The sequence below is a fragment of the Lithobates pipiens genome, unplaced genomic scaffold (assembly GCF_037356315.1).
Source record: "Lithobates pipiens isolate NorthernLeopardFrog02 unplaced genomic scaffold, aLitPip1_a1.2 Scaffold_22, whole genome shotgun sequence".
In the NCBI taxonomy this organism is placed as follows: Eukaryota; Metazoa; Chordata; class Amphibia; order Anura; family Ranidae; genus Lithobates; species Lithobates pipiens.
This window is the reverse complement of record NW_027507784.1, coordinates 33475526-33490684: the sequence shown is the minus strand read 5'-3', so window position 1 is coordinate 33490684 and position 15159 is coordinate 33475526. Positions and strand designations below refer to the sequence as shown.

The 15159-nt window shown below is 46.4% G+C and overlaps 1 protein-coding gene across 1 annotated transcript in view; it reads left to right on the top strand.

Moving 5' to 3' along the window:
* The first annotated feature begins 1850 nt into the window (after positions 1 to 1850).
* LOC143925645 (uncharacterized) overlaps positions 1851 to 15159 on the top strand; it is a 68637-nt gene continuing 55328 nt past the window's right edge. Inside the window, exons 1-5 of the mRNA XM_077450111.1 lie at positions 1851 to 1926; positions 3705 to 3800; positions 4162 to 4269; positions 14552 to 14647; positions 15010 to 15117. Coding sequence (XP_077306237.1) covers positions 1851 to 1926; positions 3705 to 3800; positions 4162 to 4269; positions 14552 to 14647; positions 15010 to 15117 — 484 coding nt within the window. The remainder of the gene's footprint in view (positions 1927 to 3704; positions 3801 to 4161; positions 4270 to 14551; positions 14648 to 15009; positions 15118 to 15159) is intronic.

Genomic DNA, 15159 nt, shown 5'->3' with positions numbered 1-15159 from the left:
TCCCCCCCCTCCGGCATGCGACCCCCCCGGAGCGCCCCCCTGCCCCCCACCGCGCGGATGCTGGCCCCAGACCCAGCCTGCCGCAGATCCCCCGCCACGTGCACCCCCCCCTCTTGGCCTGCCGACCCAGAGCCATCCACACTCCCCCCCACCTCCACCGGGCCCCGTGCGGTCCCGGCGCCATTTCCATGCGGCCGTGAAGCCCCGCCCCCCTCCGTTCGGCGGCGCAACGACCGCCCGGACCGGGGGGAGCCGATAACCTGCCGTTTTGCCGGGGGGACCGATCGGTCCACCCCCGGGCTCCGGGAGTCACGAGGCGGCCGAGGAGTAGGCCCAGGAGAAAAACGTGCCGGAGGCCGAGACCTCCGCGCGCGCAGTGGAACCTCACCTGTCCCGCCGCCGTCCACATCGCCGTCCGTCAGGTCACCCACACGTTCCCGCAGCCAGTCCGCACCGTGCACCTCCGCCGCCCGTCGCAGCCGCGCGAAGAGTCCCTCGAGGTCCGCCATAGCAGAGGAGCAGCGAAAAACTGCCTCCTCTGTGTCACACTGGGCTCCGAATGATTCCTTAAAGCCACACCTCTCCCTTTTATGTGACCCCTCCCCTACACTGAACTTGTTTCCTGCAAACCTTTTCCTGAACTCCACCCATAAAGCTTAACCCTCTGTGTCCCTCATCCACACTGTCATGTCCAGCACTCCTTATATCATTGCATTCTTAATCCGTGCTTCTCTTTCCCATGCATCTTCCAACAGTAAGTTTTGGTTTACACTCCAGCCCTACAATTGAGTGGGGAGAACTCTTCTAGGTACATTCAGAGCGCTCTGGGCACATTTCCATGGGCATGCTGAAATCAATTGGCACTCGGGACAGCGCAAGAGCAGCTGATTGTATTTTATCCAACACAGTGCATTGCGCTTTCTGCAGCTTTACCAACTGGATTATGACCTGGTATGAAAAAAGGCACAGGAACTAAACACCACACTGCATTTTTTTTTTGCATGGCGTTGGAACATTTATGGACTTGGGGGTGTGGGAAATCACCCAGTTTACTTTTCCCTTGCCAAACATTGGCTTTTATACCGGTTGACTAAGCCCAGGTAACACAGGTGTGTCTCTATTATTAGTATGGAGGGCACTAATATCCTGCATTGAATCACAACGTAAAAAAATCTCAATTTTTGTATTTCTAACTAACTTTAAGGTGGGTACAGACAGATTGAAATTCAGCTGTTTCAGGACGGAGTTCCAATCTGTGTGTGTCCCTCCCTTACATAGTTACATAGTAGGTGAGGTTGAAAAAAGACACAAGTCTATCAAGTCCAACCTATGTGTGTGATTACATGTCAGTATTACATTGTATATCCCTGTATGTTGTGGTCATTCAGGTGCTTAGCTAATAGTTTCTTGAAACTATCAATGCCCTGAGACCACTGCCTGTGGAAGGGAATTCCACATCCTTGCCGCTCTTACAGTAAAGAACCCTCTACGTAGTTAAACCTCTTTTCTTCTAATTTTAATGAGTGGCCATGAATCTTGTTAAGCTCCCTTCTGCAAAAAAGTTTTATCCCTGTCTGACGGAAATAGATTGTTAGATCAACTTCCGTTGAACAGCAACGTTGGAAAATTTTAATCGATCACTGTCTGCAACCAATCGTGATCAGTGTATTCTCACAGCAGAAAGTCCTCGCTGTCACAAGACAATGTCACAGCGGGAAGGATTCCTCCATCCACATCACTTGTGTGGATGGGGGAATCTGATCTTTTATTTCATTCAGTCCTTCAGCTGAACAAAAAGAAAACAAATTGTACATCCAGCTTTACTGTTGGCTTTTTAACATAAAATTGGTATGGGAAGCCCTCAAAGTGATTTACAGCACCATCCTAAAGCAGATGGAGAGCAATTCCTAATATCATCTCATACAAGTACATGGTACAGCAACCACATATCAGGAATATGAAATGTTGACATGAAATATTCTTTAACCTTCCTGACGGTTTTCCCGAGTGTGGCTCGGATTGAATTTCAGTACCATTAGCGGTAACCCCCGAGCCAGACTTGGGATTGCATTGCAGAATCCTGGTACAGTATACTTACCTTGTCACCAGGATCCTGCGATGTCCCCTGTGACTGCGGACTCTTTCCTCCACACGATGTTCTGTGATTTGGGCTCCGTTGCCTGCGAGCGTCGCAATGCGTGGGAGCGGAGCCCGGCGATAAATTCAAAAAGTACACAAATCATAACACATGCAGTACACCGTAATCTTACAGATTACATTACTGTATGAAATCATTTCACATCCATTTTGCCCCCAGTGCTTTGTCCAGTGCCCTGCATGCAGTTTTATATTATATACACTGTTCTTTCTGCCTGGAAACTGGAGATTGTCCATAGCAACCAAAAAGTCTCCCTTTACGTCAAAAGTGGTTTTAGACCAGCTTGAAAACAGCGATAGTAAATTAGAACACTTGCAGAATTGAGCGATAGTGATTCATGGGGAAATTCATTTTATTATTATATTATTATTTTTTATAATTATTTATAGTTATTTATTATATTATAATTTATGATTTCGTGTTTCAAGCTTTATCATACCCGGGATGTCTACTAGATTTTTGTTTGGACAGATTTAAGTGTGTTATTACTAAGAATTACATGACTACAATATAAAATGCCAAATTTCTATGCAAAACATTGTACCGCTTTGAGACGCAAAAATCGGACATAATCATACCGCCAGGGAGGTTAAAGGGGTTGTAATGTCTCAAGATTTTTTTACCTTTATGTATAGAACGCATTAAGGTGAAAAAACCCCTGTACTACAGCACCCCTCCCCCCAGATCCCCCCCTTTTACTTACCTGAACCCAGTCTTTCCAGCATCGAGGACGAGCCCAGGAGCTCCAGCTGTTGGCTTCGGTCCTCATTGAATAGATTGATAGCAGCAGGAGCCATTGGCTCCAGTGAGGTGGGAGCCAGGGGGGAAAGGCCAAGTCTTGCTGTCTGTGTTAATGGACGCTGCAGCGGAATTTGGGAGCGCGCCCTCACGGATGCCCCCATGCAAATCGGCTCTCTGTGGGGGCACCCGGTGAAGAGGAGGAGCTAGGAGCACAGCCGGGGTACCCCAGAAAAGGAGGATCGGGGGCCACTCTGTGCAAAACCCTTGCACAGAGCAGGTAAGTATAACATGTTTGTTATTTTTTTTTTTAAAGCAAACCTTTCATATCACTTTAACATTCAGTAAGGTTTGAGAAATGGGAGGGACTTTGGCACCTTTGACAATGCCCTCCTTGGGCAAATACGTTTTATTCTTGTTCTGAAAATAAATGTAAAATTAAGGATTTTTTCAGCTCGGTGGACACAGTTGATGTGATGTTCTTTATAGAAACTACAGTTTAAACACTATGGGGTTGAGTTACTAAAGGCAACTAGACTCTTCACTTTACAAAGTGCAGTTGAGCTCTGCAAGTACAATTGCTCCAGAGCTTAGTAAATGAGGTAAACCTTCACCTTGCAAAGAATATCCAATCACGTGCAAGTTTTTTTTTTAAAACAGCATTTTTGCTTGCACATGATTGGATGATGGAAGTCAGCAGAGCCTCTGCTCATTTACTAAGTTCTGGAGCATCTACACTCTGTAAAGTGCACAGTCTATTTGTCTTTAGTAAATGCACCCTTATATGTCTCTATTCTGTACCCTGCAGAACCACAAGTCACTCCAGAACAAGGCAATTTTACAAGCAACTTATCTCACAAGACCCCCAACAAGAGAATAGCTCATTCCCATTCATCTTCCAAAGGTAAGTCATGTTCTCCACCCCACCACTACACATCACACCCAGGGGCTGTACACACATTGATCTTCACTTCCTATAGTGCTCAGAGTCATTTACTGTATATTCCAGTAAAGGAAACAATAATAACTTTGAAACTCTATCAGGGATATGAGAAGAGTCGGGCTTAATGTTTATTTGGGTTGGAGAAATAGAAGGGGTTTTGGCACCTCTGACAATGTCCCTTTGGCCCCTATGTTCTTCTTCTGGAAATAACTCTAAAATGTGGAATTATCTCAGATTAATAGAGAGATCTGGTGTGGTGTTCTTTATACATGTTCTGAAAATACAATATAATCTTTACATCCCTGTATTCTGTACCCTGCAGAACCACAACCACAAGTCAACCCAGAACAAAGCCAAACCACGAGCAACATATCTCATAGGACACCCAGCAATCAATGTGGAGAAGCTCCTTCCCATGCATCTTCCAACAGTAAGTTTTGGTTTACACTCCAGCCCTACAATTGAGTGAGGAGAACTCTTCTAGGTACATTCAGAGCCCTCTGGGCACATTTCCATGGGCATGCTGAAATCAGTTGGCACTCGGGACAGCGCAAGAGCAGCTGATTGTATTTTATCCAACACAGTGCATTGCGCTTTCTGCAGCTTTACCAACTGGATTATGACCTGGCATGAAAAAAGGCACAGCAACTAAACACCACTCTGCATTTTTTTTGCATGGTGTTGGAACATTTATGGACTTGGGGGTGTGGGAAATCGCCCAGTTTACTTTTCCCTCGCCAAACATTGGCTTTTATACCGGTTGACTAAGCCCAGGTAACACAGGTGTGTCTCTATTATTAGTATGGAGGGCACTAATATCCTACATTGAATCACAATGTAAAAAAAATCTCAATTTTTGTATTTCTAACTAACTTTAAGGTGAGTACAGACAGATTGAAATTCAGCTCTTTCAGGACGGAGTTTCAATCTGTGTGTGTCCCTCCCTTACATAGTTACATAGTAGGTGAGGTTGAAAAAAGACACAAGTCTATCAAGTCCAACCTATGTATGTGATTATATGTGAGTATTACATTGTATATCCCTGTATGTTGTGGTCATTCAGGTGCTTATCTAATAGTTTCTTTAATCTATCAATGCCCTGAGACCACCGCCTGTGGAAGGGAATTCCACATCCTTGCCGCTCTTACAGTAAAGAACCCTCTATGTAGTTAAACCTCTTTTCTTCTAATTTTAATGAGTGGCGATGAGTCTTGTTAAACTCCCTTCTGCAAAAAAGTTTTATCCCTGTCTGATGGAAGGAGATTGTTAGATCAACTTCTGTTGAACAGCAACGTTGGAAAATTTTAATCGATCAACTGTCTGAAACCAATCGTGATCAGTGTATTCTCACAGCAGAAAGTCCTCGCTGTCACAAGACAATGTCACAGCGGGAAAGATTCCTCCATCCACATCACTTGTGTGGATGGGGGAACCTGATCTTTTATTTCATTAAGTCCTTCAGCTTAACAAAAAGAAAACAAATTGTACACCCAGCTTTACAGTTGGCTTTTTAACATAAATCAGTATGGGAAGCCCTCAAAGTGATTTACAGCACCATCCTAAAGCAGATGGAGAGCAATTCCTAATATCATCTCTAGGGATGAGCTTCGAGTTCGAGTCAAACTCATGTTCTACTCGAACATTGCCTGTTCGCCTGTTCAGCGAACAGTGAACAATTTGGGCTGTTCGCAGCAAATTCGAAAAGCCGGAACACCCTATACAAGTCTATGGGAGAAATCTAAAGTGCTAATTTTAAAGGGTAATATGCAGGTTACTGTCCTAAAAAGTGTTTGGGGACCCGGGTCCTGCCCCAGGGGACATGGATCAATGCAAAAAAAAGTTTTAAAAACGGCCGGTTTTTAAGGAGCAGTGATTTTAATAATGATTAAAGTGAAACAATAAAAGTGTAATATTCCTTTAAATTTCGTAGCTGGGGGGTATCTATAGTATGCCTGTGAAGGGGCGCATGTTTCTGGTGCTTAGAACTGTCCCTGCACAAAGTGTCATTTGTGCAGGAAAAAAAGTATTTTAAAATCACTTGTGGCTATTGTGGGGTCCCGTAATACAGAGAACACTCAATGAGTGTTCTCTGCATTAGCCGACAATTCATTCATTCATTGATAAAAAAAAAAAAAAAAAGCGTAGGGGTTCCCCTAAATTCAATTACCAGGCCCTTCAGGTCTGACATGGATATTAAGGGGAACCCCGTGTCAAATTTAAAAAAAAAATTGACGTGGGGGTCCCCCTAAATATCCATAACCAGACCCTTCAGGTCTGATATGGATATTAAGGGGAACCCCGCATCAAATTTAAAAAAAAAATTGATGTGGAGTCCCCCTAAAAATCCATATCAGACCCTTTATCCAAGCACGCAACCTGGCAGGCCGCAGGAAAAGAGGGGGGGACGAGAGAGCTGCCCCCCCTCCCTCCTGAACCGTACCAGGCCACATACCCTCAACATTGGGAGGATGCTTTGGGGGTCTGTGACCTCTCAAAGCACCTTGTCCCCATGTTGATAAGGACAAGGGCCTCATCCTCACAACCCTGGCCGTTGGTTGTGAGGGTCAGCGGGCGGGGGGCTTATCAGAATCTGGAAGCCCCCTTTAACAAGGGGACCCCCAGATCCCGGCCCCCCCCTGTTTAAAATGGTAAGGGGGTACAAAAGTACCCCTACCATTTCACAAAGAAAGTGTCAAAATGGTTAAATAAGACAAACACACTTTTAAAAAATTCCTTTATTAAAAATAAAAAAAATAAAAAAAAGATTCCAGCGGTGCTAATCCACTCTTGCTATCCAGCGACGGGTCTCCGGGGTCCAGCGATGGATGATCATATCCAGCGACGGGGGATCTCTCAGTCCAGCACTGTCCATACATCCTTCTTCTGTCTCCACTCCGGAGACACTGCAGAGATCCCAGCGCTGACGTTTCTTATATTAGGAGGGCGGGGCCACCCGTCACCTGACCCCGCCCCTCTGACGCTGGAGAGGGAAGCCAGGGGTTCCCCAGTGATGTATGGGTGACCCCGCCCCCTCTGATGTAACGGAAACCTGCGTTACATCCGAGGGGGCGGGGTCACCCACACGTCACTGGGGAACCCCTGGCTTCCCTCTCCAGCATCAGAGGGGCGGGGTCAGGTGACGGGTGGCCCCGCCCTCCTAATATAAGAAACGTCAGCGCTGGGATCTCTGCAGTGTCTCCGGAGTGGAGACAGAAGAAGGATGTATGGACAGCGCTGGACTGAGAGATCCCCCGTCGCTGGATATGATCATCAATCGCTGGACCCCGGAGACCCGTCGCTGGATAGCAAGAGTGGATTAGCACCGCTGGAATCTTTTTTTTTTTTTTTTTTTTTTTAATAAAGGAATTTTTCAAAAGTGTGTTTGTCTTATTTAACCATTTTGACACTTTCTTTGTGAAATGGTAGGGGTACTTTTGTACCCCCTTACCATTTCAAACAGGGGGGGGCGGGATCTGGGGGTCCCCTTGTTAAAGGGGGCTTCCAGATTCTGATAAGCCCCCCGCCCGCAGACCCTCACAACCAACGGCCAGGGTTGTGAGGATGAGGCCCTTGTCCTCATCAACATGGGGACAAGGTGCTTTGAGGGGTCACAGACCCCAAAGCATCCTCCCAATGTTGAGGGTATGTGGCCTGGCACGGTTCAGGAGGGAGGGGGGGCCGCTCTCTCGTCCCCCCCTCTTTTCCTGCGGCCTGCCAGGTTGCGTGCTCGGATAAAGGGTCTGATATGGATTTTTAGAGGGACCCCCACGTAAAAAATTTTTTAATTTTATGCGGGGTTCCCCTTAATATCCATATCAGACCTGAAGGGTCTGGTTATGGATATTTAGGGGGACCCCCACGTCAATTTTTTTTTAAATTTGACACGGGGTTCCCCTTAATATCCATGTCAGACCTGAAGGGCCTGGTAATTGAATTTAGGGGAACCCCCACGCTTTTTTTTTTTTTTTTTTTTATCAATGAATGAATGAATTGTTGGCTAATGCAGAGAACACTCATTGAGTGTTCTCTGTATTACGGGACCCGACAATAGCCGCAAGTGATTTTAAAAGACTTTCTTGATCATACATCACGGGACACAGGAGCTTCATTACATAGTGGGTTATATAGGCACCTCTGGTGATTGGACACTGGTTGACCCAATTAAAGAGAATTCCTCCCCTATATAACCCCTCCCATCAGGGAGGCACCTCAGTTTTTTCGCCAGTGTCTGGTCGATGGTTTGGAAAGGGATCATGAGCAGTCGGATCAGTCAGAGGATGAGGAGTCAGTCCCCTCCTCCCAGGCACTCAGAAAGCAGGTGCAGTATTACACTGAATTGGTGCGTACCACGTTCAGAATGCCAGCTGCTGAAGTCGCTACATCCTCTGTCTCTTCCCTGGGAGTCAGGAAAGCTCCACAGACTGCTTGTTCCTTCCCAATTCATCCTTTAATGGCTGACTTGATGTATAAGGACTGGGGACATCCCGATAAACTGTTTGCTCCTCCCAAGAGGTTTTCTATGTATTATCCCGTGGAGGAAAGCTTCACCAAGAAATGGGGGGCCCATCTGTGGATGCGGCTATCTCTTGTGTGAATAAAAACCTAACTTGTCCTTTGGATAATGCGCAGGTATTTAAGGACCCAGCTGACAAAAGGCTGGAAACCTTGTTAAAAGCCTCCTTTTCCATGGCCGGCGCTGTGGTGCAACCTACAGTCGCAGCCGTGGGGTTGTGCCAGTTCCTTAAGGAACAGGTTAAACAGATGTCTGAACTCCTTCCTAATGAGGAAGTAGAGAAATATGCAGAGATGCCTCACATCTTATGTTTCATAATTGATGCGATTTTGGATTCTGTCCAACAAGCATCACGTTTGTCCCTCATGTTGGTACACATGCGTAGGGCTCTATGGCTAAAAAATTGGGCTGCTGAAATGTCATGCAAAAAGCATTTGACTGGGTTCCCGTTTAAAGGGGAACGGTTGTTTGGAGAGGAATTAGATAAATTCGTCCAAAATATTTCGGGAGGTAAATCTACACTCCTTCCAGTCAAGAGGAGTAAACGTCCTTCATTCAGGCGTACTCTCTCTCCCGAAGCGTCGAGCTCTAAACAGTGGCGACGGCCTTCTCAGCCCTCCTCGGCTGCAAAGCCTCAGGGCCGAGCCCAGGGACAGAAAAAGACTTGGGGGCGGAAGCCTGCCAAGCAGACCTCCAAGACATCCTTGTGAAGGGGCGCCCCCGCTCGGCCGAGTGGGGGGAAGGCTCCTGCAGTTTGCAGGCGCCTGGCGGGTAGAGATTCAGGACAAATGGGTGATCTCTTCAGTATCTCTGGGCTACAGGCTAGAGTTTCAGGAGATTCCACCTTCCCGTTTTCTAAGGTCAAGGATCCCCAGGGATCCGATAAAGCAGAAACCGCTATTTCTGGCCTTAGATCAATTACTATCCCAAGGTGTGATAGTAGAGGTGAGCCCGAAAGATCAGGGTTCAGGTTTCTATTCGAATCTCTTCACCGTTCCAAAACCAAACGGAAGTGTCAGACCTATCTTGGATCTGAGAGACTTAAACCGGTTTCTACACATCCAGACCTTCCGGATGCAGTCAATACGCACTGTGGTCTCCTCCCTGCAAGGAGGAGAATTCATGGCATCAATAGATATCAAAGACACATATCTCCATGTGCCAATATTTCCCGCACACCAGAAGTTTCTGAGGTTCGCGGTAGAGCAGCGCCATTTTCAATTTGTGGCCCTGCCGTTCGGCCTAGCCACGGCCCCTCGAGTCTTCACGAAGATTCTAGACCCTCTCTTAGCAATCTTAAGAGTTCAGGGCATAGCCGTCAGGGCTTACCTAGACGACTTGCTTCTCGTAGAGAGAACTGCAACATGCCTAAGTCGCAGCGTCACCAAAACGCTAGAACATCTGGGCCGCCTAGGTTGGATTATAAACCTAGAAAAGTCGTCTTTACAACCGACCACCAGGTTGGATTACCTGGGTCTGATTATCGACACCGCTCAGGGCAGGGTGTTCCTTCCAAAGCTAAAGGCCTTGGCCATTGGAGATCTAGTGCGCCTGATTCTGGGCAGAAGATTCTCCTCCATTCGGTTGTACATGAGACTGTTGGGAAAGATGGTCGCCTCTTTCGAGGCTGTTCCATTTGCCCAGTTCCACTCAAGGCCCCTGCAAAGATGCATCCTTGCGATTTGGAACAGGAAGCCCCAATCCCTGGATCTTCCTATGCGTTTATCCCCTCGGGCACGCAAAGTCTTGTCTGGTGGTTACAGACCAAAAATTTGCTGAAGGGCAAAACCTTTCTTCCCCTCTCATGGAAGATTGTCACCACGGATGCCAGCCTGACAGGCTGGGGAGCCGTGTTGCAGGAAACATGCTCGCAGGGAAAATGGTCTGCGACCGAAAGTCTGCTGCCCATAAATGTCTTGGAGATTCGGGCAATTTACATGACACTCAGAGAGTGGTCTCACAGACTGCGAGGTTTCCCAGTTCGGATTCAGTCCGACAATGCCACCGCAGTGGCTTACATCAATCACCAGGGCGGTACCAGAAGTCTGGTGGCCCAAAAGGAGGTGAATCGCATACTTGTCTGGGCAGAAGAGCATGTTCCGTGCCTCTCTGCAGTCTTCATTCCAGGAGTGGAGAATTGGCGGGCAGATTATCTCAGCCGCCAGCAGTTGTGCCCAGGAGAATGGGCTCTGCACCCCGATGTGTTTCAAAACATATGTCACAAGTGGGGCACTCCAGACGTGGATTTGTTTGCGTCCAGATTCAACAGGAAACTGGACAACTTTGTGTCAAGGACAAGAGATGCACTTGCTCAGGGGTCAGATGCTCTGACAGTTCCCTGGGATCAGTACAATCTGATCTATGCCTTCCCCCCGAACCCGCTGTTATCGAGGTTCTTGGGAAGGGTCAAGAGGGAGACGAAGCCGGTCCTTCTAGTGGCCTCGGCTTGGCCCAGGCGACCATGGTTCGCAGAAATCATGAAGTTGGCAGTGGGCAGGTCATGGACCCTCCCTCTCCGGCCAGATCTGCTCTCACAGGGTCCAATTTACCACCCTGCTTTACGCAGTCTGAATTTGACGGTCTGGCTGCTGAGACCCACATTTTGAGAGGCCGTGGTCTTTCGGGGCCAGTCCTCTCCACTCTGGTCAATGCCAGAAAACCGGCCTCCAGGCGTATCTATTACAAGATCTGGAGGGCATATGTTTCCTGGTGTGAACCCAGGAGATGGCATCCTAGAAGGTATGTCATTAGCAGAATCTTGGTCTTTCTCCAATCAGGCCTTGAAATGAATTTGGCCATAAGCACCATCAAGGTGCAGATTTCGGCCCTATCGGTCTTTTTTCAAAGATCGCTTGCATCACATTCCCTAGTACGGGCTTTTATCCAGGGGGCTATGCGGATGAGACCGCCAGTCAAACCTCCGGTATGCCCTTGGGATCTGAATTTGGTTCTCTCGGCCTTAGAAGCCCAACCATTTGAACCTCTGCATCTGGCTTCTTTAACTCTCCTGACAAAGAAGCTGGTGTTCCTAGTAGCCATATCCACGGCTAGAAGGGTATCAGAATTGGCAGCTCTTTCCTGTAAAGAGCCCTATTTAATTATCCATAAGGACCGAGTGGTCATGCGTCCCAACAGGTCCTTTCTACCTAAGGTAGTTTCAGGTTTTCACCTGAATCAGGATGTAATCCTACCATCCTTTTTTCCAAACCCTCAGTCCACAGAGGAAGAATCCTTACACACTTTAGATGTGGTTAGAGCAATCAGTCTTTATCTTCAGGCAACTGCTCAGATAAGAAAGACTGACTGTTTATTTATTCTGCCAGAAGGCCCTAAAACGGGTCAGGCAGCGTCAAAGTCCACTCTTTCGAAGTGGATCAGACAAGTTATTTCTCAGGCCTATGACTTAAAGGGGAAGATTCCTCCTTTTCAGGTGAAGGCGCACTCTACTAGGGCTGTAAGTGCTTCTTGGGCAGTGCATCACCAGGCCTCCCTGGCTCAGATCTGTAAGGCTGCGACTTGGTCATCAGTCCACACATTCACCAGATTCTATCAGGTGGATGTCAGAGGGCAGGAGGATATCGCCTTTGGGCGCAGTGTACTGCAGGCTGCAGTTTAGGTCCTCAGGTCCCTGGCGGTCTAGATTCATGATCTGTGTCTCCCTCCCCTCAACCTGAGCATTGCTATGGGACATCCCACTATGTAATGAAGCTCCTGTGTCCCGTGATGTATGATCAAGAAAATAGGATTTTTATATACAGCTTACCTGTAAAATCCTTTTCTTGAGAGTACATCACGGGACACAGGGCTCCCGCCCCTCTTGGGTTTTACGTGGTTTCTTATTGCTTTGCTACAAAACTGAGGTGCCTCCCTGATGGGAGGGGTTATATAGGGGAGGAATTCTCTTTAATTGGGTCAACCAGTGTCCAATCACCAGAGGTGCCTATATAACCCACTATGTAATGAAGCTCCTGTGTCCCGTGATGTACTCTCAAGAAAAGGATTTTACAGGTAAGCTGTATATAAAAATCCTATTTTTTTTCCTGCACAAATGACACTTTGTGCAGGGACAGTTCTAAGCACCAGAAATATGCGCCCCTTCACAGGCATACTATAGATACCCCCCAGCTACGAAATTTAAAGGAATATTACACTTTTATTGTTTCACTTTAATCATTATTAAAATCACTGCTCCTGAAAAACCGGCCGTTTTTAAAACTTTTTTTTGCATTGATCCATGTCCCCTGGGGCAGGACCCGGGTCCCCAAACACTTTTTAGGACTGTAACCTGCATATTACCCTTTAAAATTAGCACTTTAGATTGTGAACGTTCGAGTCCCATAGACTTTAATAGGGTTCTAAAGTTCACACGAAGTTTAGGTCTGTTCGCAGGTTCTGGTGCGAACCGAACAGGGAGGTGTTCGGCTCATCCCTAATCATCTCACACAAGTACATGGTACAGCAACCACATATCAGGAATATGAAATGTTGAGATGACATATTCTTTAACCTTCCTGACGGTTTTCCCGAGTGTGGCTCGGATTGAATTCCAGTACCATTAGCGGTAACCCCCGAGCCAGACTTGGGATTGCATTGCAGAATCCTGGTACAGTATACTTACCTTGTCACCAGGATCCTGCGATGTCCCCTGTGACTGCGGGCTCTGTCCTCCACACGATGCTCTGTGAGCCATGCTCCGTTGCCTGCGAGCGACGCAACGCGTGGGAGCGGAGCCCGGCGACAAATTCAAAAAGTACACAAATCATAACACATGCAGTACACCGTAATCTTACAGATTACATTACTGTATAAAATCATTTCACATCCATTTTGCCCCTAGTGCTTTGTCCAGTGCCCTGCATGCAGTTTTATATTATATACACTGTTCTTTCTGCCTGGAAACTGGAGATTGTCCATAGCAACCAAAAAGTCTCCCTTTACGTCAAAAGTGGTTTTAGACCAGCTTGAAAACAGCGATAGTAAATTAGAACACTTGCAGAATTGAGCGATAGCGATTCATGGGGAAATTAATTTTATTATTATATTATTATTTTTTATAATTATTTATAGTTATTTATTATATTATAATTTATGATTTCGTGTTTTAAGCTTTATCATACCCGGGATGTCTACTAGATTTTTGTTTGCACAGATTTAAGTGTGTTATTCCTAAGAATTACAGGACTACAATATAAAATGCCAAATTTCTATGCAAAACATTGTACTGCTTTGAGACACAAAAATCGGACATAATCATATCGCCAGGGGGGTTAAAGGGGTTGTAAAGTCTCAAGGTTTTTCACCTTAATGCATTCTATGCATTAAGGCGAAATATCCCCTGTCCTGCAGCACCCCCCCCCCCCCTTTATTTACCTGAACCCAGTCTTTCCAGCATCGAGGACGAGCCCAGGAGCTCCAGCTGTCCTCATTGGATAGATTAATAGCAGCAGGAGCCATTGGCTCCAGTGACGTGGGAGCCAGGGGGTGGGGCCAAGTCTTGCTGTCTGTGTTAATGTAAGCTGCAGCGGAATTTGGGAGCGCGCCCTCACAGGTGCCCCCATGCAAATCGGCTCTCTGTGGGGGCACCCGGTGAAGAGGAGGAGCTAGGAGCGCAGCTGGGGTACCCCAGAAAAGGAGGATCGGGGGCCACTCTGTGCAAAACCCTTGCACAGAGCAGGTAAGTATAACATGTTTGTTATTATTATTTTTTTGAAGCAAACCTTTTGTATCACTTTAACATTCAGTAAGGTTTGAGAAATGGGAGGGACTTTGGCCCCTTTGACAATGCCCTCCTTGGGCAAATACTTTTTATTCTTGTTCTGAAAATAAATGTAAAATTAAAGATTTTTTCAGCTTGATGGACACAGTTGATGTTCTTTACAGAAACTACAGTTTAAACACTATGGGGTTGATTTACTAAAGGCAACTAGACTCTTCACTTTACAAAGTGCAGTTGTGCTCTGCAAGTACAATTGCTCCAGAGCTTAGTAAATGAGGTAAACCTTCACCTCGCAAAGAATATCCAATTACGTGCAAGTTTTTTTTTAAAAACAGCATTTTTGCTTGCACATGATTGGATGATGGAAGTCAGCAGAGCCTCTGCTCATTTACTAAGTTCTGAAGCATCTACACTCTGTAAAGTGCACAGTCTATTTGTCTTTAGTAAATGCGCCCTTATATGTCTCTATTCTGTACCCTGCAGAACCACAAGTCACTCCACAACAAGGCAATTTTACAAGCAACTTATTTCACAAGACCCCCAACAAGACAATAGCTCATTCCCATTCATCTTCCAAAGGTAAGTCATGTTCTCCACCCCACCACTACACATCACACCCAGGGGCTGTACACACATTGGTCTTCACTTCCTATAGTGCTCAGAGTCATATACTGTATATTCCAGTAAAGGAAACAATAATAACTTTGAAACTCTATCAGGGATATGAGAAGAGTCGGGCTTAATGTTCATTTGGGTTGGAGAAATAGAAGGGGTTTTGGCACCTCTGACAATGTCCCTTTTGGCCCCTATGTTCTTCTTCTGGAAATAACTCTAAAATGTAGAATTATCTCAGATTAATAGAGAGATCTGGTGTGGTGTTCTTTATACATGTTCTGAAACTACAATATAATCTTTACATCCCTGTATTCTGTACCCTGCAGAACCACAACCACAAGTCAACCCAAAACACAGCCAAACCACGAGCAGCATATCTCATAGGACTCCCAGCAATCAATGTGGAGAAGCTCCTTCCCATGCATCTTCCAACAGTAAGTTTTGGTTTACACTCCAGCCCTACAATTGAGTGGGGA